General features: G+C 42.9%; 1 protein-coding gene across 1 annotated transcript; it reads right to left on the bottom strand.

The window, feature by feature from the left end:
- Positions 1 to 18,679: 18,679 nt before the first annotated feature.
- TEX13C (TEX13 family member C) lies at positions 18,680 to 24,090 on the bottom strand. The gene is made up of 2 exons (XM_006065026.4): positions 20,487 to 24,090; positions 18,680 to 19,902 (listed from the first exon to the last, which is right to left on the bottom strand). Exon 1 carries the CDS (start codon positions 23,902 to 23,904, stop codon positions 20,497 to 20,499), a length of 3,408 nt encoding a protein of 1,135 aa, XP_006065088.4. The 5' UTR covers positions 23,905 to 24,090; the 3' UTR covers positions 18,680 to 19,902; positions 20,487 to 20,496.
- Positions 24,091 to 24,933: the final 843 nt, after the last annotated feature.

Genomic DNA, 24,933 nt, shown 5'->3' with positions numbered 1-24,933 from the left:
GCGGGGTGGGCAGGAGGTGCGGGGGCGGGGGAGACTCCAGGTGCACACCACGGGGGGCGCTGGTAGGGAGCATGAGTGAGAGCAGAACTCAGGCCCCCAAGTTGCAACTTAGCTGACCAAGGACTGCGCACTTGGTCTGGCGTCTTTCCAGACCAAGGGCCTGTGCCTGATTTGTGGACGGGAAGAGCAGGCCCTCACCCTAGCTCCGTAGACCTTGGAGAAACGTTTGGGGCCTATCTCCTGGCTCAGCCCGCCATATCCAGCAGCCAGTACTAAGGAGAAGCAATCGAACTAATAGGTTCACCCCTTGGTGTCGCCAGGGACTGGTTCCGGGACACGCCGGGGATACCCAAATCTGCGCATGCTCAAGTCCCATAGCGGGCCCTCTGCATCTGCGGATGTGAAACCCACAGATACGGAAGGCCGTCTGTTTGTTTACAGAAAAAAAAAAAAAAAACCCGCGTATAAGTGGACCAGCTAGGCCTCTGCTTGCTCTGAGTTTTTGCAGTGAGGCTGAAGTCCGAGTCTGCCATACTCCAGCGGTCTCCAGGAGCAGGAGTACAGGGTTGGGTTTTCTGAGCAGGTGGGATGCTCAGACGCACTACGAAAACAAAACAAAACCCAGCCCACCCTCTTAAGCAAGGCCGTTAGCCTATTTTAGTAATGAATCCACATCAAATTGCAACTGTAGAAACCTGCATAGTGTTTAGAACACTCAAGAATGCTTATGGGGTACAGAGAGAGCCCCTTCCTTTTGTTTTTGCCTTTGTTGCAACTATGTATTGAGCTACATCTTTATAAACAGTTCCTATTGCTTCTGGCTGTAAATCCTCTACGGAGGTATACATGTCCCCTGTGGTGGACCCCTGTGGACATGGCTAAATTACCTGCTTTCTTGCAGCTGCCTCCCCTCCCCCCACCCCTTATCTCGCCTCATCATGTTTTCTAGAAACCGTCCTGAGACCTTGCTGAGGAATAAATAAATTTTATTTATTGTCAAATAAAAGAGAGCCAGGCCAGATTGCAGGCTCTATGATTTTTCCTTGAAGAAGTGTTTTATGGATGCCCCAAGACTTGTTAATATCCTAAATACTGAAAATAACTTCTAACAGTGGGCCCTATACTTGACAATGTACTTATCTTGTGTTATCTTACACAACTGTTTTTGTCCACCCCATTTGAGATCAGAAACCAAATAATTTTTGTAGGCTCCTAAATATACCATGGGACCGGGTCATCTCACCTACAGTGCCTAAGGCATAATGCCTTTTGCTTCATGTTTCTGGAGGGTGGGTAAGAAATTAACTAAAAAAGGGTTTGGTGACCAATTCTTTTTCAAAAAGATGGTAAGAGATGGCAATCTGATACCTCTTCCTGATTTTAACCAAGACGTTTCCTCCTCATGTTGGCCCTGGTTGAGTTCAGCAGGCCTCTGCCTCTCTTGGCTTGATAGCCTATGCACAATTTTGGCTTAGTATTAGTTATCTCATGAGAGACCTATTAGAGTTTTCATCATGATTTGCATTAGACTGCCTGAGAATTCTATGACAGCTCAGGAACTGTGTCCCTTCACAGCTCAGATTTCCACAGTGAATGTGTGTTTTCCCAACTGTAGTAACCCATGTGACCCTTGACAAAAGTTGCCTTACTTTGGCATCAGGCATGGTAGTGTTTTTCTTTTTTTTTTTTAATATAAATTTATTTAATTTAATTGGAGGCTAATTACTTACAATATTGTATTGGTTTTGCCATATATCAACATGAATCCACCACAGGTGTACACGTGTTCCCCATCCTGAACCCCCCCTCCCACCTCCCTCCCCGTACCATCCCTCTGGGTCATCCCAGTGCACCAGCCCCAAGCATCCTGTATCCTGCATCGAACCTGGACTGGCGATTCATTCCATATATGATATTATACATGTTTCAATGCCATTCTCCCATTCTGTCTTTTCACCTTGCTTATAGTTTCCTTTGTTGTGCAGAAGCTTTTCATTTTAATTAGGTCCCATTTATTTATTTTTGCTTTTATTTCCAATATTCTGGGAGGTGAGTCATAGAGCATCCTGCTGTGATGTATGTCAAAGAGTGTTTTGCCTATGTTTTCCTCTAGAAGTTTTATAGTTTCTGGTCTTACATTTAGATCTTTAATCCATTTTGAGTTTATTTTTGTGTATGGTGTTAGAAAGTGTTCTAGTTTCATTCTTTTACAAGTGGTATTGACTGTGCCAAGGCCTTTGACTGTGTGGATCACAATAAACTGTGGAAAATTCTGAAGGAGATGGGAATACCAGACCACCTGATCTGCCTCTTGAGAAATTTGGATGCATGTCAGGAAGCAACAGTTAGAACTGGACATGGAACAACAGACTGGTTCCAAATAGGTAAAGGAGTACATCAAGGTTGTATATTGCCACCCTGCTTATTTAACTTATAGGCAGAGTACATCATGAGAAATGCTGGGCTGGAAGAAGCACAAGCTGGAATCAAGATTCCCGGGAGAAATATCAATAACCTCAGATATGCAGATGACACCACCCTTATGGCAGAAAGTGAAGAGGAACTCAAAAGCCTCTTGATGAAAGTGAAAGTGGAGAGTGAAAAAGTTGGCTTAAAGCTCAACATTCAGAAAAAGAAGATCATGGCATCCGGTCCCTTCACTTCATGGCAAATAGATGGGGAAACGGTGGAAACAGTGTCAGACTTTATTTTGGGGGGCAAGGGAGCTCCAGAAGGAAGGGGAATCAGAGATGAGGCCCAGATATCTAGGCGATGCACCTCAGCAGCACTGCAAGGAGTCTCTAGATCAGAGAGCTCTGAAGGGCAACAGGGGTTCGGAGTCTTTATAGCCACAGTTTTTATCTTATCTGTGGCTGACAGATGTCTTGCAGTTTCACTGGGTATGCAAATAGGACAGACAGACTCTAAATGGCTAAAAATCTACTTATTTAGATATGTTTAAAACAATCAGATGTGTAAAAATTTGAGTTGGTGCCGGAGGGCATTTGGGCTAGGATCTCAGTCTGCTATGTAGGAATAAACCTAGGGGCCAATATACAGAGGTCATCTTCATTTATATAACAAATTTTAAAAGGGCATGTGCACTAGCTTAATATATCACCTTGCCTGAACTGCCGTGCTTAGCTTTTACCAATGAGCACCATGCTAAACAATTTAAATTTCAAATATACTGGGCTAATTTTTAAAGAACTCTTTTAAATTCTAGAAGTAATTTCATAATGAATGGTAATAAAGTAGTACTTAGCTGGCTGTGGCCAAGACCTGGTCTTCCTATATAAGCCAAAGTCAGTGAAATGTAAGATATTTGAGGGGAAGGAAACTTGGAGCTAAATCATCTGATCCAATGCTTCACTTTAAAGATAAAGAAACTGAGTCATAGAAAAACTAATTAAATTATTTATAATCACATGCTAGTTAGTGACAGAACCAAAGGTAGAATCCAGGTTTCTTAGTTTTTAGTCTAGCAGTCTTCCTACTGTACTACAACAGACCAAACCTATTCTTGTATTAATAATTTTATAAATAGAAGCTATTGATTGTCTTGTTCCTACAATATTCCCTTTATTTATTTTCACTGCATTCCTCATTTTGTTTTCATTACACTTTATGTTACAAATAATAGAAGTGGAGTAAAAGTGTAAAAAGACATAAAGCCAAGGTTAGCATTTAGGTATTACTTCCCAAGCTCGTCTTTCTGCTATACAATGGTAATAGTGGGAATATGTTTATAGTTAGTAAAGATATGGTATAGTTAGTGCTACATTAGTATGCTGAATTTTATCATGACCAGCATTTTTTCTTACTACATCAGCTACATCAAAGTGCTATTTGAAAAGAGCAACAAGTGAACAGCTTTATCAAGTTAAATTCATTCTTAGCAATGCGTACGTGTTTTTATGAGTACAAGCAAGTTTCTGCTTGCTAATAACTCTTGCTTCACGAAAAAGACAGGGCATACAGGAGATAAGAGGGATGCACATAGTGGGCTTTATTTTGTTGTGCTTCTTATTGTTTTGTGTTTCAGACAAAGTACAGTAGTAAAGAGTATTTACCATGTACTCTTATGACTAACTCATGACCAAGTCTTTTGCCAGCCTTTGTGGACATGTGTTTGCAGAGCTACCATCTTAACTTACAAAACTAAAGTAAGCAATGCTTATAAGTTGCTTCAGTGTTCTTTTTAAATTTAGGCACATTTTCCTCTTCAAATGATACGAGTGACATCTTCAAAGCTAATTTTGGCTCCTCAAATTACAAAAAAAAAAAAAAGCTGAGTATACAGTAAGCACAAAATTTACATTTATATGCAGACATGAGAAAAGCAAGAGAATATGCTGTGAAAGGTGAATATTTCAGAAATACTGGGAGCATGCATATTTCAAAGTAAGTTATGCTGATAACCTGTCAATCTTGGAACATAGATCATCTGCAACTAAAGCACCTCACCTTAGTTATGTTAATTTTATAGAAAAAGGGATTCTTTTCTTAGTTTACTAGTCCTCTTTTATTGCTTTTACTACAAAGTGTTCCACAAGAAAAATAACATTGATGGCCAGACAACAGCATTTCATAAGTGTCTCTGGCATTAATCAATGTGTTTGAATCCAAGGAGCTATTATTTTAGCCACATTTAAATCCTGATTGCATTTTATTCTACTCTGAAATGCTCACAATGTGATCTTTATTAGGATGTATTTTAAGCTTTCACATGCTGGCATGGCCATTATTTGTATCCTGCACTGCAAGCAGTAAATCATGTGGAAGATGCCTAGATGCAGGGTTCCAGGCTCCAAAATTTGCCTTCTTTCTGTTTTCGTTTTGTTCTTAGTGTTTTTCAAGGACCAGAAGGGGATGTAGAGTATAACTATCACTGTGAACGAAGTGCATTTACTAGAGAATTTCAGATCCATACCATCTTCAAAGAAATTTAAAGACGTCTGTCCAGTTCCTCTAGTACCTTCACTCTTGTGAGTGAACATAAAATAGATTGCGTGTGTGTCCAGTCATGTTGGTCCATATCAGAACTCTGCATACTTACTTCCAGTGCTCTGGGGTGCTAAAGCAAGTGCTAAAGACCCTGATTTCCTGAAGCTTCTCTTCTACCACCTGCACATTTGTATCTTTGCTCTGGAAGCTCTTCTAACTCACTTCAGAAAGGGCTTCAAGGCCCCACACATATTACATTTCCCTTAGCAGTGGGAAGCCCTAACATTAGAAGCTGTTTATAATGAGTTTTGCAGTCATTGTGAGTTGGGTTAAGTTTGCCCCCCCCCACACCTGACTTCTCATAACATGCACTCTTTTATTAGGCCTGGCCATTCAGGGCATATCTGTGTCACATTTTATAGGAACAGTTTCACATAATGTGAAAATCATGGGATTCCGAAACAGTAGAGTCAAGTTTGACTCTCAGCTCCCACATTACAAGCTTATGACCTAAGGCAGTGATTCTTAACAGGAGATAATTTTATAACCTGTCCTCAAATGCCCAGAATGTTTGGCAATGGGTAGAGACATTTTTGGTTTTCACAGCTGGTAAGTGCAACTAGCATGTACTTTGTAAAGACTATGTATGATATTAAACATCCTATAGTGCACAAGATAGGTCCTTGAAAACAGAATTATCTGGGCCAGAATGTCAATAATGCCACACATAATAATGTCACACACCCTGATATAAGGCAAATTACTTAGCCTTTTTAAGCTTCCTCACATTTAAGATGGGAACAATACAGTCAACTCTCAGTTATTTGGTTCAAACTGACTATTTAGGCATTAACTTTGATTAGGGTTCAGGATCTAGGATGCACACATAAGAGGGAGGGAGACTGCTAATTTTGCCTTGAGGAGTGGAAGAGGCAAACAGCCCTGTGGTTGAAGCAGGGCTGGAAGCAGTGCACCACACCTCCTCTTGCTAGGCCTCTCCAACCTTTACCAGTCCCCAGTTTAATCAGATATATTTAAGTCTGGTTTAATGTCAGAGAACAAGAGAGTACACAGTTTCCTAGTAACTTAAGTTAGTTGCTGAGTCCTTCAGGAGATACAGTCCCTCCTTCTCTTTGTATTTCCCATTAGTAACTAACAGAATTTCAGACCACATAAGAAGGAACCCCTGGAGAAGGAACTGGCAACCCACTCCAGTACTCTTGCCTGGAGAATCCCATGGACAGAGCAGCCTAGACGGTTAGAGTCCATGGGGTCAAAAAGAGTCAGACACGACTGAGTGAATAGCACAAGAAGGAATACCATGAAAGTGCATCACAGAAGACAATTTTCTTCCAGTTGGGCCTTTCAGCATCTCACACAGCATAGCAGGCCACTAGCTATTCTCCTGAAATGGAATGCACCCAATAAGTAAGCACACAGGACATTTACTGGAGAAGGAAACGGCAACCCACTCCAGTATTCTTGCCTGGAGAATCCCAGGGACAGAGGAGCCTGGTGGGCTGCCGTCTATGGGATCGCACAGAGTCGGACACGACTGAAGCAACTTAGCAGCAGCAGCAGCAGGACATTTATAATAACTAACACTTACAGAGTACTACATGCAAGCCACTATACCATCTAAGTGCTTTACTTTCAGTTCAGTCACTCAGTCGTGTTCGACTCTTTGTGACTCCATGGACTGAAGTGCTCCAGGCTTCCCTGTGCATCACCAACTCCCAGAGCTTACTCAAACTCATTGATGCTATCCAACCACCTCATCCTCTGTCATCCCCTTCTCCTCCTGCCTTCAATCTTTCTTAGCATCAGGGTCTTTATAAATGAGTCAGCTCTTCACATCAGGTGGCCAAAGTATTGGAGTTTCAGCTTTAGCATCAGTCCTTCCAATGAATATTCAGGGCTGATTTCCTTTAGGATGGGCTGCTTGGATCTCCTTGCAGTCCAAGGGACTCTGAGGAGTCTTCTCCAACACCACAGTTCAAAAGCATCAATTCTTCAGCGCTCAGCTTTCTTTATGGTCCAACTCTCACATCCATACATGACTATTGGAAAAACCATAGCTATGACTAGATGGACCTTTGTTGGCAAAGTAATGTCTCTGCTTTTTAATATGCTGCCTAGGTTGGTCATAACTTTTCTTCCAAGGAGCAGCCGTCTTTTAATTTCATGGTTGCAGTCACATCTGCAGTGATTTTGGAGCCCCCCAAATAAAGTCTGTTACTATTTCCATTGTTTCCTCATTTATTTTTTACTTTCTTTTACTCACTCATTTTAATCCTCACATGAACCCTAGTGAGGTAACTACTAAAATCTTATTTTTACAGATGAGAAAATTTGGGCACTGAGAAGCTAGATAACTTATCCAAGTTGACACCGCTAATAAAGTGGAAGGGCCAAGATTCAAACCCAGGATATCTGGCTCCAAAGTTTCTAGTCTATGCTATTAACCACCATACAAATCTGAGTCTCAAATAAGGAATACAGAAGGGACTTGGAGTACAACAATTTGTATTGCAAAGAAATCTTGCTTGAAAGGCAACTGAAGTTTTGAAGACTTGGGTGGAAAGGAAAAGGCAGTTCAAATACATAAAAGCAAATCAGATTTTAAAGTGGAAGTGAATGCAGCATAATGGAGTGTATACAGGCTCTGAAGTCAGAAAGACTTTGGGGCCTAAATTCAGGCTTCTTAGATAAAGGAACTTAGTGACCTTAGGTAGATTACTATAGTCTCTGATTCTCACTTCTTTTTGAAGGCCAAATTAAGCAAATTTGTAAAATATCTTAAACAGTGGCTGGTACATAATTGTCTCTTAATAAATGTTCAGTTGCATCCTGCCTCCAACATTCTGTTCACATCTCTCATTCTCCAAAGGAGGCTGAAGAGATAAATATTCTCCTTGGAATAACCTCATCTATAAAGAACTGTATCCTAGATCACACAGAGGAGATGGTGGCCTAGAAAATATGGAGGACTATACATCCTTACTGTGCTTAGACTAGGAATATTTATCTCTGCTACATTTGAGTATATATCTCCCTACTTCAAGACTAAGGATGATATAGTAAACCTACCATCATAAGAGAAATTTAGTGTCACTGAATTTTAAAAATTTAATAGATTAGACAAGCTTAGAAAACCCAGCAAAGAAGAGTAAATACTATATTGTGAAATATTTCTTTGGCATTATATACACATATATGCAGTATGATGATATATATGTATATATACTTATGTGCACACATTTTAACATATATTCATATACCCACACTAACACACACATATATATAATAGATATTGATGTAAAATGTACATCTTCTGTGGTTAAAAAAATTGAAAAGGACTACATTAGAGTTTGGGATTTGGCTTCTGTTTCTGACAGGATGTGTTCACAATGTGCCATTCATAATCTATCACAGCAAGTCTTCCTTGTGATCAGGGCAACAGGAATTGTAAGGTGATCAGCTAATATTGAGGTATACGGCAATCTGTGACCATAAAAATACAATGTGTTTCATTAAAAAGGATCATAGAATTATTTATTGGTATCCTACTTGTCTATCAGAGTACTCTGAATAGAGTAAGTAGCCAATAAATGATGTTTGACTTGATTTCATAAGGTAATACAATTAACAGGTAAAGTGCCACCTTGATGCTTTGAGAACCACATCCTAGAGCAGCCACAGAAAAAACTTCTGTTTTGCCAAAAAAAAAAAAAAATCCACTTCACTTTAATTTTAATTTTATCTTCTGGAAGGGTAAATAATTGGTAGACCAAGGATACACCCCAGAGAATTCACTAATCAAATTATTAAACAGGCCAGAGACCAGAGAACTTCTTTGGCATATCGTTGATCTCCTTTTAGGTTAACAGTATTCCATTTTAGGTCAACGTTGTTTTGTTAAATTTCATCCTTGTTTTAATAATTTGATTAGTGAATTCTCTGAAAATATGAATGGCATATCTAGCAAATTGGTAGATGTCACAAATCTGGATGGAGGAGAAAATGCTTTTGTTGGTAAAAATCAGAATCACTTTGGATTATCACAGGTTTGGAAAATGACAGGTGGAATCTAACAAGATGAAAATTATAGAGATAAGTATAAGGTCCTGGATTTGGATTCAAAAAAAAAAAAAACAATTCTATAAATACAAAACGGAAAGACATGACTCAGCAACAATATATATTAATAAAATATAGAAAAGCTTTGGACATTTTAGTTAAAAAATAACACAAAATAAGTTAGCCTTCAAAAATTGGGTTATAATTTAGGTTATATTAATACAGCACATTATTTTAAAGATGGAAGTCAATAATCTTCTTCAGATCACACCTGAGTATGATGTTCAATTCTGTGAGCCATAATTTAAGAATCTGCTCATATGAAAGCAGTCAAACTGATGAAAGAATTCAAAGCCATTTTATATGATGAACAGGTAAAGGAATTATGATGTTTAATCTGAAAAAGATAAGTCAACAGAAAGATACTAGATTTACTTCTGTAAACTCCCCCAAAAAAGAAATTGGAACTGTTGAGAGGAAGTTGCCACATGTCAGCTTTCATCTTGGTATAAGGAAAAACCTTGCTTTCTCTAGAGGTTATAAATTCCTGGGTAGGATGTGGGAGTAAACTATTCACTTGGACACCTGGAAGCCAAATGATCACTTTGAGGAAAGTTGCAAATAGGACTGGAAAGTTCTGATGTCCAATGATCTTTAATGTCCTTTCCAACTTCCAAAGTAAATACTTTTAAAAATAAATATATATGCTATACATCCTTTTATGGACTTAGGGTCATCCTTAACAATAATTTTAAAAGACTATTAAAACTCCATAAGTTTGCAAATCCTCATATTAAATCTTTTACATGGCATATATATGCTGACAATGGTTTGGCATAAAACAAATTTGAAACTTGTAGTAGAAACGTGTATTTTAAAGGAAAAAGAAAAATAAACTCCATGATCAACTTCAAGTATTTAGATGAAAATTCATATATCTCTCTGCTGACTAACAGATTAAAGGAAAGAAAATCTCACCTGAATATTTTCAAAATATCTGTGTAGTTGTACTAACACATATGAAAATAAAACTAAGGGTATAGCAGATTTCTTTTCACTTTTATTTTAGAATTGGATAAATGGAACCTGAATCCCCAGTTGCAGACTGATTTGCTGGGAGCAAATTTGAGTTTGCTACAGAAATTCAGACATTCTATTCCTTTGGTAACTGGTAAAAAGCACGATCACTTTGAATACTGACCATTTTGACAAACTATTTTTTTTAATTGAAAAGAAAAAAGCCCCTTAGGATCATTCCTAATAAGATAATAGTCTTTAAACTATTCAATCATTAAAATACAAACAATATGTTAATCACCAAAAAATTGGATCCCCAAAGCATTGCTGAATTTCTATTTGTTTACAAATTCCCTTGAACAAGCTTTCTTGTAAGTTGTCTTGGCAGGCCACTTCTCAAAACAAAGAGTTTTAAAAAGCACCTCAAGTCGATGTATGGCAAAAACCACCACAATACTGTAAAGTAATTAGCCTCCAATTAAAATAAATGAATTAAAAGAAAAAAAAAGAAAATGACTGGTTCCAATAATCACGTCATTGATGGTATTAATCACTATTCCATTCCTAACCATGTTTATCACTGCTTCTGGGAAAGCAGCTATATGGCCACTAGGCAGTAAGGTATCCTGTGATATATCATAGCATAGTTTGGCTTACCTAAGCATGTCATAATATGTGATCATCATAAAACTTGGGTACTTAAAATATTAGGTGATCAAAACATAAATTGTAATCACACGAGTGTATATATTTATACATAAATGATTTCCAGGAATGACGTGTATTGTGCAGTTCAAAGCCACAGCTATAAATATCAAAAGTTAACAGAAAATGGTAACAATAAATAAACACAAATACTCTAATATATATAGTTCTCTTTACTGGGTACATCTCATGCATGTTTCCACTTATTTTCTTAAAGGTAAAAACAAAAGTAGTCCTACAACATCATGTGTTGTCTCTCATTCTGTAGATGATAAACACATTTTCAAATATTCCTTCAGTCCCTTTCTTATCATTATTATTAGACACTATTAATTTTATCTTGCCCTTTTAACGTCTCACAGAACATTACAAGTGCAAACAATAGGAATCAAAAGAAAAATTAATGTTACGTGCATTTGTTAAATGCCACAGCAGACAGTCATTTGTTTATTTGGTCACCTTTTCTCCGGCCAGGAGAAGCTAAGAGTTTAAGCTTCACAAAAATACTGGTCTCTCATATGAGATCACACACACAATTATAAAGTATTTTAATCAAACATATTCAACATGTAAAATCAAATTGCAGGCAGAAGAAAAGGTGAGTTCCTCCACTCTAATAACGGATACTATACCTTTCTTTTAAAAGTGAGAAATATAACAAAGACCATGTTGTGAATATGTTTTCCAGAAAACAATGTTTTTCTTTTCATATTATCTTAGCTTCAAAATAGTTTTATAAAGCACTCAATTTTTCCTAGGGACAGAATGTAATTATATATGAATTATTCTTGGCTAGTGTTTTAGCTGGTCATGTAACTCATTATTATGAGGAAATCAAATCAATATGTTCACTTTGCTTTTCTTATAAAAGCAAAGGTATGTCCAATTTGAATCATTGCCAAGTTGTCATTTTTTTTTCAGAGAAACCTCAGAGCATATCCTTCACTTTCAGTGTTATGACAAATCTTCTTACTTATAACAAATCAGGGAAAAAATGGCTTTTCTTCAGTTGAAACTTACTTCTACATGTCTGAATATGGAACTATCCAGGGGCATGACAAACTCCATAAAAAATAGGTGAAGGCCTCAGACACATGTAAGAATTTTATGCATATGGTTTTAAAAAATAATCTTATTATTTCAAAGTTCTGTTGCTCTGTATCTCTCATAAGAGGTTAAGAGAGATTTCTATATTTTCACAATAAATTTTTAATTCATTCTAAGTCTTTTAATTATTTTCCAATGAAACCTATGACTCATTTATTCTGTAATAAAAGACAGTGTTGGGGTATACGGTTCATGAATGCAGAATATAACTTGCTTTCAATGAAAATAAGCTTAAGAACCCAATGCACATATCAAGATTAGTATGAGGCCTTCATAAATGTGGAGAGTTTTATCTTTTAATTTTTCAAATAGTTTCATAAAATTTTAATTTTGATTATATATAAAACATGCTCATTGTAAAACTCAAAAAGAACATTTCAAAGGTCTTGAAATCCTTCCACCAGAGATCACAACATTTAATATTTCACTCATATTCTCTTCCTATTTCTGTATACCACATACATGCATATTTTAACAAAAATATAGCAGATGAGAAAGAAACTAAATAAAGTAAGAACAGTAAGCTTGCCGGAAGTCCATGTGGTTTTAAACATGAAAATACTGTGAGTTTGTATCAGTACTTGTGGTAGGCAGCTTCTGACATAGTCCCTTGATCCCTGTCTCTCAGAGTCCACAGTCTTATGTGATCCCCTCCCCTCCACTGTGGGCTGGACCTTATGACTGGTTTCTAACAAATGGAATACACCATAAGTGATGAGATGTCCCTTCTGTAACTAGGTAACAAAACACTGTGACTTCCATCTTTTCATTTCTCTCACTCTCTCTTGTTTTTGCTCTTTTTGAGAGGTTGCTCTGATGAATCAAGCTGAAGAGGTTCATATCACAAAGAACTGAGGATGGCCTCCAGCCAACCACCAGCAAGGAACTGAGGCCCTCACTCCAATAATACTTGAAGAACTGAATTCTGCTGCATTAGTTTCTTACTGCTGCTATAACAAAATTATCACCAACTTAGCAATTTAAGATAACAAGAATTTATCATCTTACAGTTCTGGAAATTAGAAGTTTGAATTGAATCTCACCAAGCTAACCTCAAGGCATCAGTAGTAGTGCATTCCCTTCTGGAGGTTCTAGAGAAGAATCCATTCCCTTGCCTATTCCAGTTTCTAGAGGCTAATTGAAATCAAGCAGAATCCTGTGGGACCCTCCCAAGTACAAAAGCCTTTCCTGTTTTTAGGAAAAAGGTTTCTGCCTCCAAGAGCTTTCTTGAGTTCCAAAGGACAGATTCAAACAGTTAACTAATTAGAGGAGTGAGGGAATACAGAAATAAAAGAAAGGCAGTCAAAACATGATGGTGCAGCGATGTAGCAAAGTCCTGGTTTCTCTTCAAGGGATATACATAACAATCTGGTACACATCTCTGAGTTCTTCTACAGGAATTAAGGCCCTCATCCAGGGCCTCATTAATTATTAATGAGAGAAATTAATTATTTCTCTCATTGATAAGAAAGTTTAAAATTACACATTTCCATATGCTTGTATTTTATTTGGTAACTATTCAGAGAGACTGCCTTTTTAATACTATTCAGTTAGGTTTCATTGTTACTTCTGAGTAAGGAAAAAAATCATACAAATTATTTTATAAACTGAAGCCAGTACTGTTCTAAGTGCATTTTCATATATTATTTCATTTAATCCTCATAACATTCTTATTCAATAGGTATTATTATTCCCATTTTCTAGATGGGAAAACTGAGGCACAGATAAGGAACTTGCTTAATATCACACAGCTAACAAGTGGCAAGGCTGAGATTCAAATCTAGTGTACACACTAGAAAAGAGTTCCAAGAGCTTTAAGAATTTTAATTGGTCTTAAATTCACATATCTAGGTAGAAAAAAACTATATTTAGGATTCTTATGGGTTGAATTGTGTCCCCTAAAATTTCACAGGATGAAGTACTAGACTCCAGTACTTCAAAATAGGTACTGACCTTGGAAATAGGATCACTGCAGATGTTATTAAAGATGAGGTCATTACGGTGGGCCCTAATACAATATGATTGGTATCTTTATAAAAAGCAGAAATATGTACACAGAAACAGAGATATACATAGATGAAAGACGATTTGAAGAGGAACTGGTAGAAAATGGCCATTCATAAGCTAAAGAGAGAGGTCTGGAACAGATGCTTCCTGTTCACCCCTCCTAGTCCAACTCTGCTGACACCTTGATTTTGAACTTCTAGCCTCCAGAACTATAAAAAACCAAGTTGCTTTTTGAAGACCACACCAAAACAACAGGGAGAAGGAAATGGCAACCCACTCCAGTATTCTTGCCTGGAGAATACCAGGGACAGAGGAGCCTGGTGGGCTGCCGTCTATGGAGTCGCACAGAGTCAGACACGACTGAAGCGACTTAGCAGCAGCAACAGCCAAAACAACAGATATGAGCTTTGCAATATTAGAAAAATTCTGCTGAGCCATGCTTCCTTTTACAAGTTCAGAAAAACTAATTTCATTTTAAAATGGGTAACAGAAAATGAGGGAAGTAAAATCCCAAACAAAGTTATTAAAAGAGAGAATACAGAGCAGAACGGCATCTCTCTTCTCCATGTGCGTCTATCCTGGAAGGAAGCTTGGGCTGCGAGTTCTGCGAATTCATATCTAGATGCTTCAACCCCATCAACCTTACCAAGTATCACTTGCACCCATTTTTAGTTCCACTTGCTTTTCTCAAATTGGTCCACTGTGTTTTCTAGTAAATACCTGTAGAGCATTTTGGTTCACAGAGTATTTTAAGGTCTTCCTACTTTCTGGTCTGTGAAATGAGCCATTGTTTCTCTATGCTCATTCCTTCACAGATTGCTCAGGTCTTGTAACTGTAACTTGCCCCCAGCCTCTTCTATATAGGGTTCACCTTATCACATAATTTTTTTTGCAGATGTTGTTCACAGATTAATATTAAAATATTAATATGAATATATCACATGCACAGCTCACTCACCCATTCTGGCATCAGCGGTGATTCCCCTGCTCAACCTTCGGGGCTCCTGGGAACAGGCGCCACACAGTCACTCTGACTGGGGGAGTAGAGGGAGGGTGAGGCATATATGCGGATGGGGTTTGCTTGATAAATGGTGCAAGCCAAACTCTTTGCGGACGAGTTCAGAACCGGAGGCTTCCGGCACCCGCCACTGCCCAGTGTTTCTCATCCTAGGGCTCCCCTGCCAGTCCCAGAACTGCCGAGATCCCGTGAGATCCCTCGAGACTTGGTTTCCTCTGGGGCGTGAGGTAGCAGTGGCTGCGCTATTAGACTAATTCCGCGGTCTTCTGGGCCACTTCACGTGATCAGTGCATCTAGCTCACTCTCTCCCTACCCCTCCCTCTGTATTCACATTTACACCTCCACACTCACCCGAAGCCACAAAGTGTATCCTGCACGCTCCAACTGCACCCTGTCTTTGCCTTCGTGGAAAACCCCACACTCCACGCCCCTGGACCAGGGTCTGACCCTCGGCCCTGGCTGCAGGCGTCCCCTATGCTGTTGAAAAAAGAATGTTTCTAGATGGAGGGGCTCGGGTAAAGGGCCCAGCTTCCCCATCGCAGGATGCTCGCAGTTGGGCTGATTCCGAGAGAGCAGGGCCCTGTTCTTTGGCGGAGAGACTCCAAGTACAGGCAGCGATGGTCTCCTGGGACGAATTCTAGACATCTGGCTACTTCTGGGAAGAACAACTGGCCACAGCCACGTGCAGTGGAATGGGTGGGCTCGGGTTGTTTTGGTCTCAGACCTTGGGGCCCCACGTCACTTCCCCAGGAGAAGACTTAACGCCCCTTGCATGTGCCGTTCACTGCCCCGTTCTGGCCTCAGGCAGTCCCATCCCTGAATCCCTCTAAGCCAGAGGTCTCTCTCGGAAACCTGGCCACAGGCCCTGAGCCAAGGTGGAGCTGCACTGTGGCTCTGAATAGGAGGAAAGACATTGGAGAGGACTGGGGTTTGCTTAACGGGTGGCATGAACCAGACTCCTTCTTGAGGAGTCTGGAACAAGGGGCCTCCAGCACTGGGGCACACAGGTGTAAAGAAAAAAAAAATATGTTAATTTAAAATAAGGCTAAAAAAAAATAAATAAAATAAAATAAGGCTATAAAATTTCAATTATGCAAGATAGAAAAGTCCTATAAACCTGCTTATAGTTAACAATTAGACCTCATGTTGGTTTTTTTAAAACCACAATAAAAAAGACTATAAAAAGATGTACTGCTGCTGCTGCTGCTAAGTCACTTCAGTCGTGTCCGACTCTGTGTGACCCCATAGACAGCAGCCCACCAGGCTCCCCCGTCCCTGGGATTCCCCAGGCAAGAATTCTGGAGTGGGTTGCCATTTCCTCCTCCAATGCATGAAAGTGAAAAGTCAAAGTGAAGTCGCTCAGTCGTGTCTGACTTGTAGGGACTCCACGGACTGCAGCCCACCAGGCTCCTCCTTCCATGGGATTTTCCAGGCAAGAGTACTAGAGTGGAGTGCCATTGCCTTCTCTGATAAAAGATGTACAGTTGCATGTAAAGAATGTTTAAAAAAAAATTATCATGCCAATATAAGTGTGTATATATACAGATATGGAATTAAACACATAAAAATATAAACAGTGGTACCTCTGGTGGTGAAATTCTGGTTGAATTTTTTTTCTAATTTTCCTAAAGTGAAATTAAGCTACATTTATAGCTATTTTTATATAGCTGTGTTTATAATCAGACATGTACTCAGGAAATTGATTTCTTTGTTTCAGATCTTCTTGCTTCTCTCTTACATTTCTGAAATCAAAGAGGACAACTAGCCCCGTAAGAAGACACAATGCCTGTCCAGGATTAGACATCTCCTTTATCTGAAGCATGGTTGCATCCCAGGAATCATTTCTTACCACTTTCATCATTCCAGTTCCTTGTCTTTACAAGGTAGAATTCTCTCATTCCTAAGGGATCTTAAGAAATGCTGAGCCTTTTGCTCCTGTCCATTCTGATACTGAAGCTGCTGCCACCTCTTATCTACCACAGGGACTTTTTCTGTAACCCACGCCTGCTGATAGGCTGTGCTAGTAGCAGATGCTCTCACAGGAAGTGCTCTTATTTGAGGCACTTATTTTGATTCTGCTTTTACTAGTGGGAATGAAAGGGGTTAAATGATAAATGGCATACTAATTGTGGAAATAGAAATAGGCATTTGAAGATGCTGCTCCTGTGTAGGGTCCAGTAGCAGGTATGAGATGATAGAATGGTGAGGAGGTGGTGTGAATAATATTGTTATGATGCTTCACTTTCTCCACACAGATTGCATCTTCTCTTGCTCTGAAGCTTCCACAGGATCTAAAAGGACTTTTTCCACCTCCTCTACACCCTCCTGCTCAGAGAAATACCCATATCCCTCCTCCAGCATCACCACCTTCATAAGTGCCTGTAAGGGAGCAGTATCAGGCCCACCCCTATCATCAATCATGGCAGTGGCTGCTGCCAGGCCTGATTCTTTCTTCTTTTCCTCCACCACCATTTGTACTCTTCCTCTATTGCACCAACACTGAATTTATATCCAGCAGGAAAAATACCAGCACATGCCCACCTTTCCAAGTGTACAGGGGACATTAGGACCCACAAAATATCATACTATCTTCTCCTCTCCCACTTAAATAATTTTGTTTATTCACCCTGATAACCCTCTTCTTTTCCTACATTCCTATCCCTAGCCAAGGCTCTTACCATTAGTCATCTCTGAGAAAGGAGAGTTCTCATATGACAGGGTCATTTTTCTCTTCCACCCCCTCATCTCACCATACTCGTTCCAAGAAGATATTCAGATCTTGGCACCTCTTATCCCAGCCAGCCTGTATCTGGTTTTCTATAATCCTCTGCACTTGGACCAAATTATGACATGAAAGGAATGGCCTAGAGAAAGAATACTGCTTTATAATGCCTACGTACTCCTTACTCCATACCAGGACCCCAGGGAGAAAGCAGAGCCCCAGAAGGAAATGGTGATTGTAGAGAGACTATGGTACATGTAGAGAGACTAGGGCATCAGGGCTTCCAGCTCTGGCAGACACCTTCAACCCCCTTTGGCTATAGAGAAGCAGAAATGCCCACCCTCAAGAGACCATGTGGACTTGGACAGTGAGAGTACCAGGGACAGTAACGATGGACTGAAGGCCCCCATAGAAGGCCCTCCCCCTCCCATTCTTGGGTAACTCACAGGAAGAAGAGGGGCCCTTCAATAGTGAATGACATTTAACTTTCAGTCTTCTCAGTGGGATGGAGGGAAGCTTCAGATTTAAATGGTCACTTCTGGGGATTACCTGGAGGCCCAGTGGTTAGGACTCAGTGCTTTCACTGCCATGGGCCTGGGTTCATTCCCTGGTTGCAAAACTAAGTTCCTACAAGCCTCATGGCTCAACCAAAAAAAAAATAATTAATTTAAAATAATTAAATCAACTGCCACTTCTGAGCAAACCTGTCCCCGAGGTACACACTACACAGAAGACACAGCAATAAGTGAACACTCTTTATTACTAGTTAGAAACAGTGAAGTAAGCCAGAAAGAAAAACACCAATACAGTATACTAACGCATATATATGGAATTTAGAAAGATGGTAACAATAACCCTGTGTATGAGACAGCAAAAGAGACACTGATGTATAGAACAGTCTTAGGGACTCTGTGGGAGAGGGAGAGGGTGGGAAGATTTGGGAGAATGGCATTGAATCATGTAAAATATCATGTATGAAATGAGTTGCCAGTCCAGGTTCGATGCACGACACTGGATGCTTGGGGCTGGTGCACTGGGACGACCCAGAGGGATGGAGGGTTCAGGATGGGGAACACATGTATACCTGTGGTGGATTCATTTTGATATTTGGCAAAACTAATACAGTTACGTAAAGTTTAAAAAAAAAAAAAAGAAACAGAAAACTTCTGACAGAGCCTGAGCCTGATGAGCTGGAATCTCCTGGGAGAACTCCAGGATACCTCTTGCTCAGACTGGAGGCTGATCTGACTTCCAGCCCCTGGGCTCTACCCTGGCTCCCCCTGGCTTGCAGCAGGTGCCTCAGGGGAGCAGAGCGCCTGCAGAGAACACACAAAGTGGAATATAAGGGCCCAAGGGCATTCTCAAGAGTACTTGTCCCAGTCCAGTTCTACTTTTAATCCAATTAGTCCTCCCAAGAGAAGCACCATCCACAGCATGATGTCTGTCCTTAGAACACATTTTGTTCTTCATCCACTGGCTGGAAAGGGGCTTGGGATGGTGGCTGCCTGAAGCTGTGTTGCCAGCACTCCCCCAAGCACTTCTTTAAGGCAGCCACTCAGTGGTCTTTCAGGCAACCAGGAAACTAGCTGTCCATCTCGAGGGAGGAAATCGGGAGAGTATCAGAAAAGTCCTGCCTGAACTTTACTGCTCTTTGCCACTACTTATTTGTATCATCTGGGACCAACGAGATGAACGGTTGGGAAATCAAGTCCATCCACAAAAATCTCTTTGATCTTGCCCCTGGAACTACAAAAATATCTGGATGCTATTTCAACTGGGTTTACCCAAAGGCCACACAACATGCAAAATAAAGTCACCTCTAATCTATAATGTATCTCAAATTATGCTGTTCCCTGTCATCTAACCAAACTCACCAAAAAGATTTGTGTACATTAGATAATACAATATAATTCTACCTCCTATCATATACTAGACAATCAATAACTAGTTGTTTAATTAAATGAAACCTATCAAATTTGCTATCATCTATAGAATTTAACACTGCAAACCCACCCCCTAGCACTTCTGAAATAATTCCATATCAACAGAGAAATTAAATCCTAACAAAATTATGTTGTATCCCTTTTCCCTCTAATAAGTCCCAAAGCATCTCTTCTTTCCTGACTTCTTCTTAGCTTCAGCCAGCCGGGAGGGTCTCGCTGAGGTGCAGGTCAGTCAGAAATGAAGTGTGATTTCTTCAGGATCTTGGAAGATCTTCTAAACGGGATAGGTTCAGATTCTTCAGCAACAGGCAAATTCCATGGGGCTCAGAGACAAAAATGAGCCCCTACCTATAAAACTTAAAGACAAGAAGCAAACATGAGCACTGCAGTAGTTTACAAAAGAACAATAGCATTTTCAAGGAAAAACAGTACTCCTAAAATTCAATGTAGCATATAACTCTAAAAGCATATGGCTATTCTGAGGCAAAGACAGGAAAAGGTGGCATTTTCAGGAAAAGGTGGTTAATAAGAAAACAGAAATTAGTGAAAAAAAAAAAATTCTTCATGACTTCGGTGCCTCCAGGGTGTCAACCAATTAGCATCAGCCATCCAGAATCCAGCACCTGCAAACTTAAAAGGAATTAGAAGTCCTCTATTTTAAACACGTAATACTCAAAGTAGTCTATCTTTGTTAAAATAAGTGTACAAATAAGAATATAATTGTGTGTGTGCATGCATGTGTGTATATATTTGTATGTGTGCTCAGATGATAAAAAGTGCTTAATTTGGGTAATGAAATAATGGATTGTTTTATTTAATTTTTTATTTCATAATTTTGATTTTCAAATTTTCTGTGAAATAAATGAGTTACCTTTTAATCAAAAGAGGAGAGGTTGTTAGGAAATTGGTTTTTCCTTGGAGTGTTTCCATTCTTACTTACCTTACTGAAATCAGTGAGCTTCTCCTGGATCCAGGCCTCCACTCTCAAATGCCCTGCAGACATTCTTGCATTTATAGCAGGACTTGCGCCATGGAAAATTCACTGCTTTACAGCGCAGGCACTCCCAACAATTTTGATTGGGAGGTATAGTAGGCTTCTGCTGATGCTGGGTATCTGAGGAATTCTTCTCTTTTGGTTGCTTCACCTTTTGCTCCTGTTTCCTGGAGCTTTTTTTCACAGTATAACTTTTGCTGTACCACAGGGGACATGTCCCCTGGGGCTTCTCTGGACCTTCTTGCTTGGGGAACTTGCTGCTGCTCATGGAGCACTTCTCCTGGGGCATCACTGGACATTCCTTCTGGCTGTGGCTCCTGCTGTCTCCATGGGGCACTGTCCCCTGGGGACAAACAGGGCCTTCTTCTTGGCTGTGGCTCCTGCTGTCTCCCTGGGGCACTGTCCCCTGGGGACACACAGCACCTTTCTCTTGGCTGTGGCTTCTGCTGTCCCCAAGGGAGGACATCCCCTGGGGACAGACAGCACCTTCCTCTCGGCTGTGGCTTCTGCTTTCCTGCAGGGAGGACATCTCCTGGGGACGCACAGCATCTTCTTCTCGGCTGTGGCTTCTGCTTTCCCGCAGGGAGGACATCCCCTGGGGACACACAGCACCTTCCTCTTGGCTGTGGCTTCTGCTTTCCCGCAGGGAGGACATCTCCTGGGGACGCACAGCACCTTCCTCTCGGCTGTGGCTTCTGCTGCCCCACAGGGAGGACATCTCCTGGGGACGCAAAGCACCTTCCTCTCGGCTGTGGCTTCTGCTGCCCCACAGGGAGGACATCTCCTGGGGACGCACAGCACCTTCCTCTTGGCTGTGGCTTCTGCTGTCCCGCAGGAAGGACATCCCCTGGGGACACACAGCACCTTCCTCTTGGCTGTGGCTTCTGCTTTCCCGCAGGGAGGACATCCCCTGGGGACACACAGCACCTTCCTCTTGGCTGTGGCTTCTGCTGCCCCGCAGGGAGGACATCTCCTGGGGACGCACAGCACCTTCCTCTTGGCTGTAGCTTCTGCTGTCCCGCAGGAAGGACATCCCCTGGGGACACACAGCACCTTCCTCTCGGCTGTGGCTTCTGCTGTCCCACAGGGAAGACATCCCCTGGGGACACACAGCACCTTCCTCTTGGCTGTGGCTTCTGCTGTCCCGCAGGAAGGACATCCCCTGGGGACACACAGCACCTTCCTCTTGGCTGTGGCTTCTGCTTTCCAGCAGGGAGGACATCTCCTGGGGACGCACAGCACCTTCCTCTCGGCTGTGGCTTCTGCTGCCCCGCAGGAAGGACATCCCCTGGGGACGCACAGCACCTTCCTCTCGGCTGTGGCTTCTGCTGCCCCACAGGGAAGACATCCCCTGGGGACGCACAGCACCTTCCTCTTGGCTGTGACTTCTGCTTTCCCGCAGGGAGGACATCCCCTGGGGACACACAGCACCTTCCTCTTGGCTGTGACTTCTGCTTTCCCACAGGGAGGACATCTCCTGGGGACGCACAGCACCTTCCTCTTGGCTGTGGCTTCTGCTGTCCCGCAGGAAGGACATCCCCTGGGGATACACAGCACCTTCCTCTCGGCTCTGGCTTCTGCTGTCCCGCAGGGAGGACATCCCCTGGGGACACACAGCACCTTCCTCTCGGCTCTGGCTTCTGCTGTCCCACAGGAAGGACATCCCCTGGGGACACACAGCACTTTCCTCTCGGCTCTGGCTTCTGCTGTCCCACAGGAAGGACATCCCCTGGGGACGCACAGCACCTTCCTCTTGGCTGTGGCTTCTGCTTTCCCCCACAGAGGACATCCCCTGGGGACACACAGCACCTTCTTCTCGGCTGTGGCTTCTGCTGTCCCGCAGGAAGGACATCCCCTGGGGACACACAGCACCTTCCTCTCGGCTCTGGCTTCTGCTGTCCCGCAGGGAGGACATCCCCTGGGGACACACAGCACCTTCCTCTTGGCTGTGGCTTCTGCTTTCCCCCACAGAGGCCATCCCCTGGGGACACACAGCACTTTCCTCTCGGCTCTGGCTTCTGCTGTCCCACAGGGAGGACATCCCCTGGGGACACACAGCACCTTCCTCTTGGCTGTGGCTTCTGCTTTCCCCCACAGAGGACATCCCCTGGGGACACACAGCACCTTCCTCTCGGCTGTGGCTTCTGCTTTCCCCCACAGAGGACATCCCCTGGGGACACACAGCACCTTCCTCTCGGCTGTGGCTTCTGCTTTCCTCCACAGAGGACATCCCCTGGGGACACACAGCACCTTCCTCTCGGCTGTGGCTTCTGCTTTCCCCCACAGAGGACATCCCCTGGGGACACACAGCACCTTCCTCTCGGCTGTGGCTTCTGCTGTCCTGCAGGGAGGACATCCCCTGGGCACACACAGCACCTTTCTCTTGGTTGTGGCTTCTGCAGGCCTCCTGTGCACTTCCCCCCTGGATGTTCTCAGAATATTCCTCCTGGGCATAGAAACTCGGGTCACATGGTGGGGCCATCTCTTCCTGGGCCCCCACTGCAGCCCACTGACCAAGTGGGTATATCCCCAGAGGAGGCACCTGGGGTGTGACTGCTACTGGCACTGCTGCTGCCGTGACTGCTCCCCCTTCCATAACTGCTAAAGGTGGTAAAGGTGTCATATATGGGTATCCCGGTGGGAATGACTCATGGCATGGGAATGGATGTGGCACCATCATTGGTGGAAGGGGTTGCACTTCCTGGGCAAAGGAGCTCTGAGGTCCGGGGACATAAACCACAGCTGCTGGGGCTGCCATCTGACTCTCTGAATGTGGCATACCCTGTGCTCCCACAGCCACCATCTTGCCTTGCTCCGGTACAGTCATGGGCCATGCTGTAGCCCCAAGCTGCTCAGCTCCAGGCCCAGGCAGCATTTCATGTGCCACAGGTGCTAGCTGGGCCGCTCTCTCAAGCTGGAGCAGTCGCCCACGCAACATATCTCGCTCGTCCATCACCTGCTTCAGGGTGAACCATGCGCTTCGATGCACTACCGCCTTATCACGCTCCTCACGCGCCTCACGGAGGCGCTTCAGCTCATTGGCCAGGGCCCGGGAAGCTGCCTCCTGCTCCCTCACCTGCTTCTGGAGCTGCCTGATATGGTAAGCCTGCTGCTCCCACTGCCTTGCGCCCACACGGACGCTCAATGCCAGTGCGCTCCAGGCACAGGCTCTCTTGACGGTGTGCGGCACCCGCGGGTCAGCAACCACGATTTGCAGCTGATCCTCTATCTCGTTCCAGGGTCGCGACCGTAAGGCCATGTAAAAATTGGGGCCACCCCCGTTCTCGAGGACCTCATTGTTGATGAACCGGATTACATCCATGTGGCGAAAGCCACTGGCATTGTCCCCAAAGTCCACAGCCATGGCCGCTGAGGCCTAGTCAACCAACCACCTCACTGAGGAAGACGCTGCCTTCCGGCAGTCGCGGCAGCTAAAAGCTACAGCTGCTACCAAGTCCGCCCTTCACTTCCCAGCTCAGTCCTCGCCTCCTCGCCCGCCTCTTTTGTCCCTTTTGTCCCTCACATAGTCCCGCTTTCCTCACCGAGAGTAGAACACGTCCACTCACCACCATGCCAACCTCCGAAGTGCAGAGAACGTGATTCGTCACAGGCGTGCTGAGTCGCACGCACGCAAGGCTGCTAGACCTGCCATCCAGCTAGAGCCCCCTCTACAGGATGAGCGGACCAGAAGCGGCACTGGGTGCCGCAGTGAGACCAGACGTGGCAGAGGGGAGGGGGGAGTTGGTGCAGGCAGCAGGATGCAAGCACACTGCTGCAGCAGGCTCTGCGGATCCCTTCCAGATGCTAATAGTTGCCGATCATGCACCTAGGGCGGAGAAGGCAATGGCACCCCACTCCAGTACTCTTGCCTGGAAAATCCCATGAACGGAGGAGCCTGGTGGGCTGCAGTCCATGGGGTCGTGAAGAGTCGGACACAACTGAGCGACTTCACTTTCACTTTTCACTTTCATGCATTGGAGAAGGAAATGGCAACCCACTCCAGTGTTCTTGCCTGGAGAATACTAGGGACAGGGGAGCCTGGTGGTCTGCTGTCTATGGGGTTGCACAGAGTCAGACACGACTGAAGTGACTTAGCAGCAGCAGCAACAGCATGCATCTAGGGGCTGCAATCACACACATACACACATGCACACACATATACTCTCTCTCTCTCAATCCTGTTGTAAAAGGAAAAATGAATCAATGGAGATCAGAGAACTTGAGTGGGGGGGGGTGGATTTGGGGGATAAGGAGTTGAGGTTAAGGAGACTGGGGCTTCAAGACCCCTAGTTTAGGAAGGTAAATAGAGTGCAAACTTGGGGTCTATCAAAACCCAAAAAAGGAGTTGGATAGTGTTGGGAGAGACTTGAGAGAGAAAGCTGTGCTTGCACTA

The sequence above is a fragment of the Bubalus bubalis genome, chromosome X (genome assembly GCF_019923935.1).
Source record: "Bubalus bubalis isolate 160015118507 breed Murrah chromosome X, NDDB_SH_1, whole genome shotgun sequence".
NCBI lineage: Eukaryota > Metazoa > Chordata > Mammalia > Artiodactyla > Bovidae > Bubalus > Bubalus bubalis.
The sequence above is the reverse complement of the archived record's forward strand: the minus strand, read 5'-3'. Positions and strand labels throughout refer to the sequence as shown.

Bases quoted from the DNA above. Each gene is read 5' to 3' on its own strand.
- TEX13C (XM_006065026.4), bottom strand. From the start codon at position 23,904: ATGGCTGTGGACTTTGGGGACAATGCCAGTGGCTTTCGCCACATGGAT.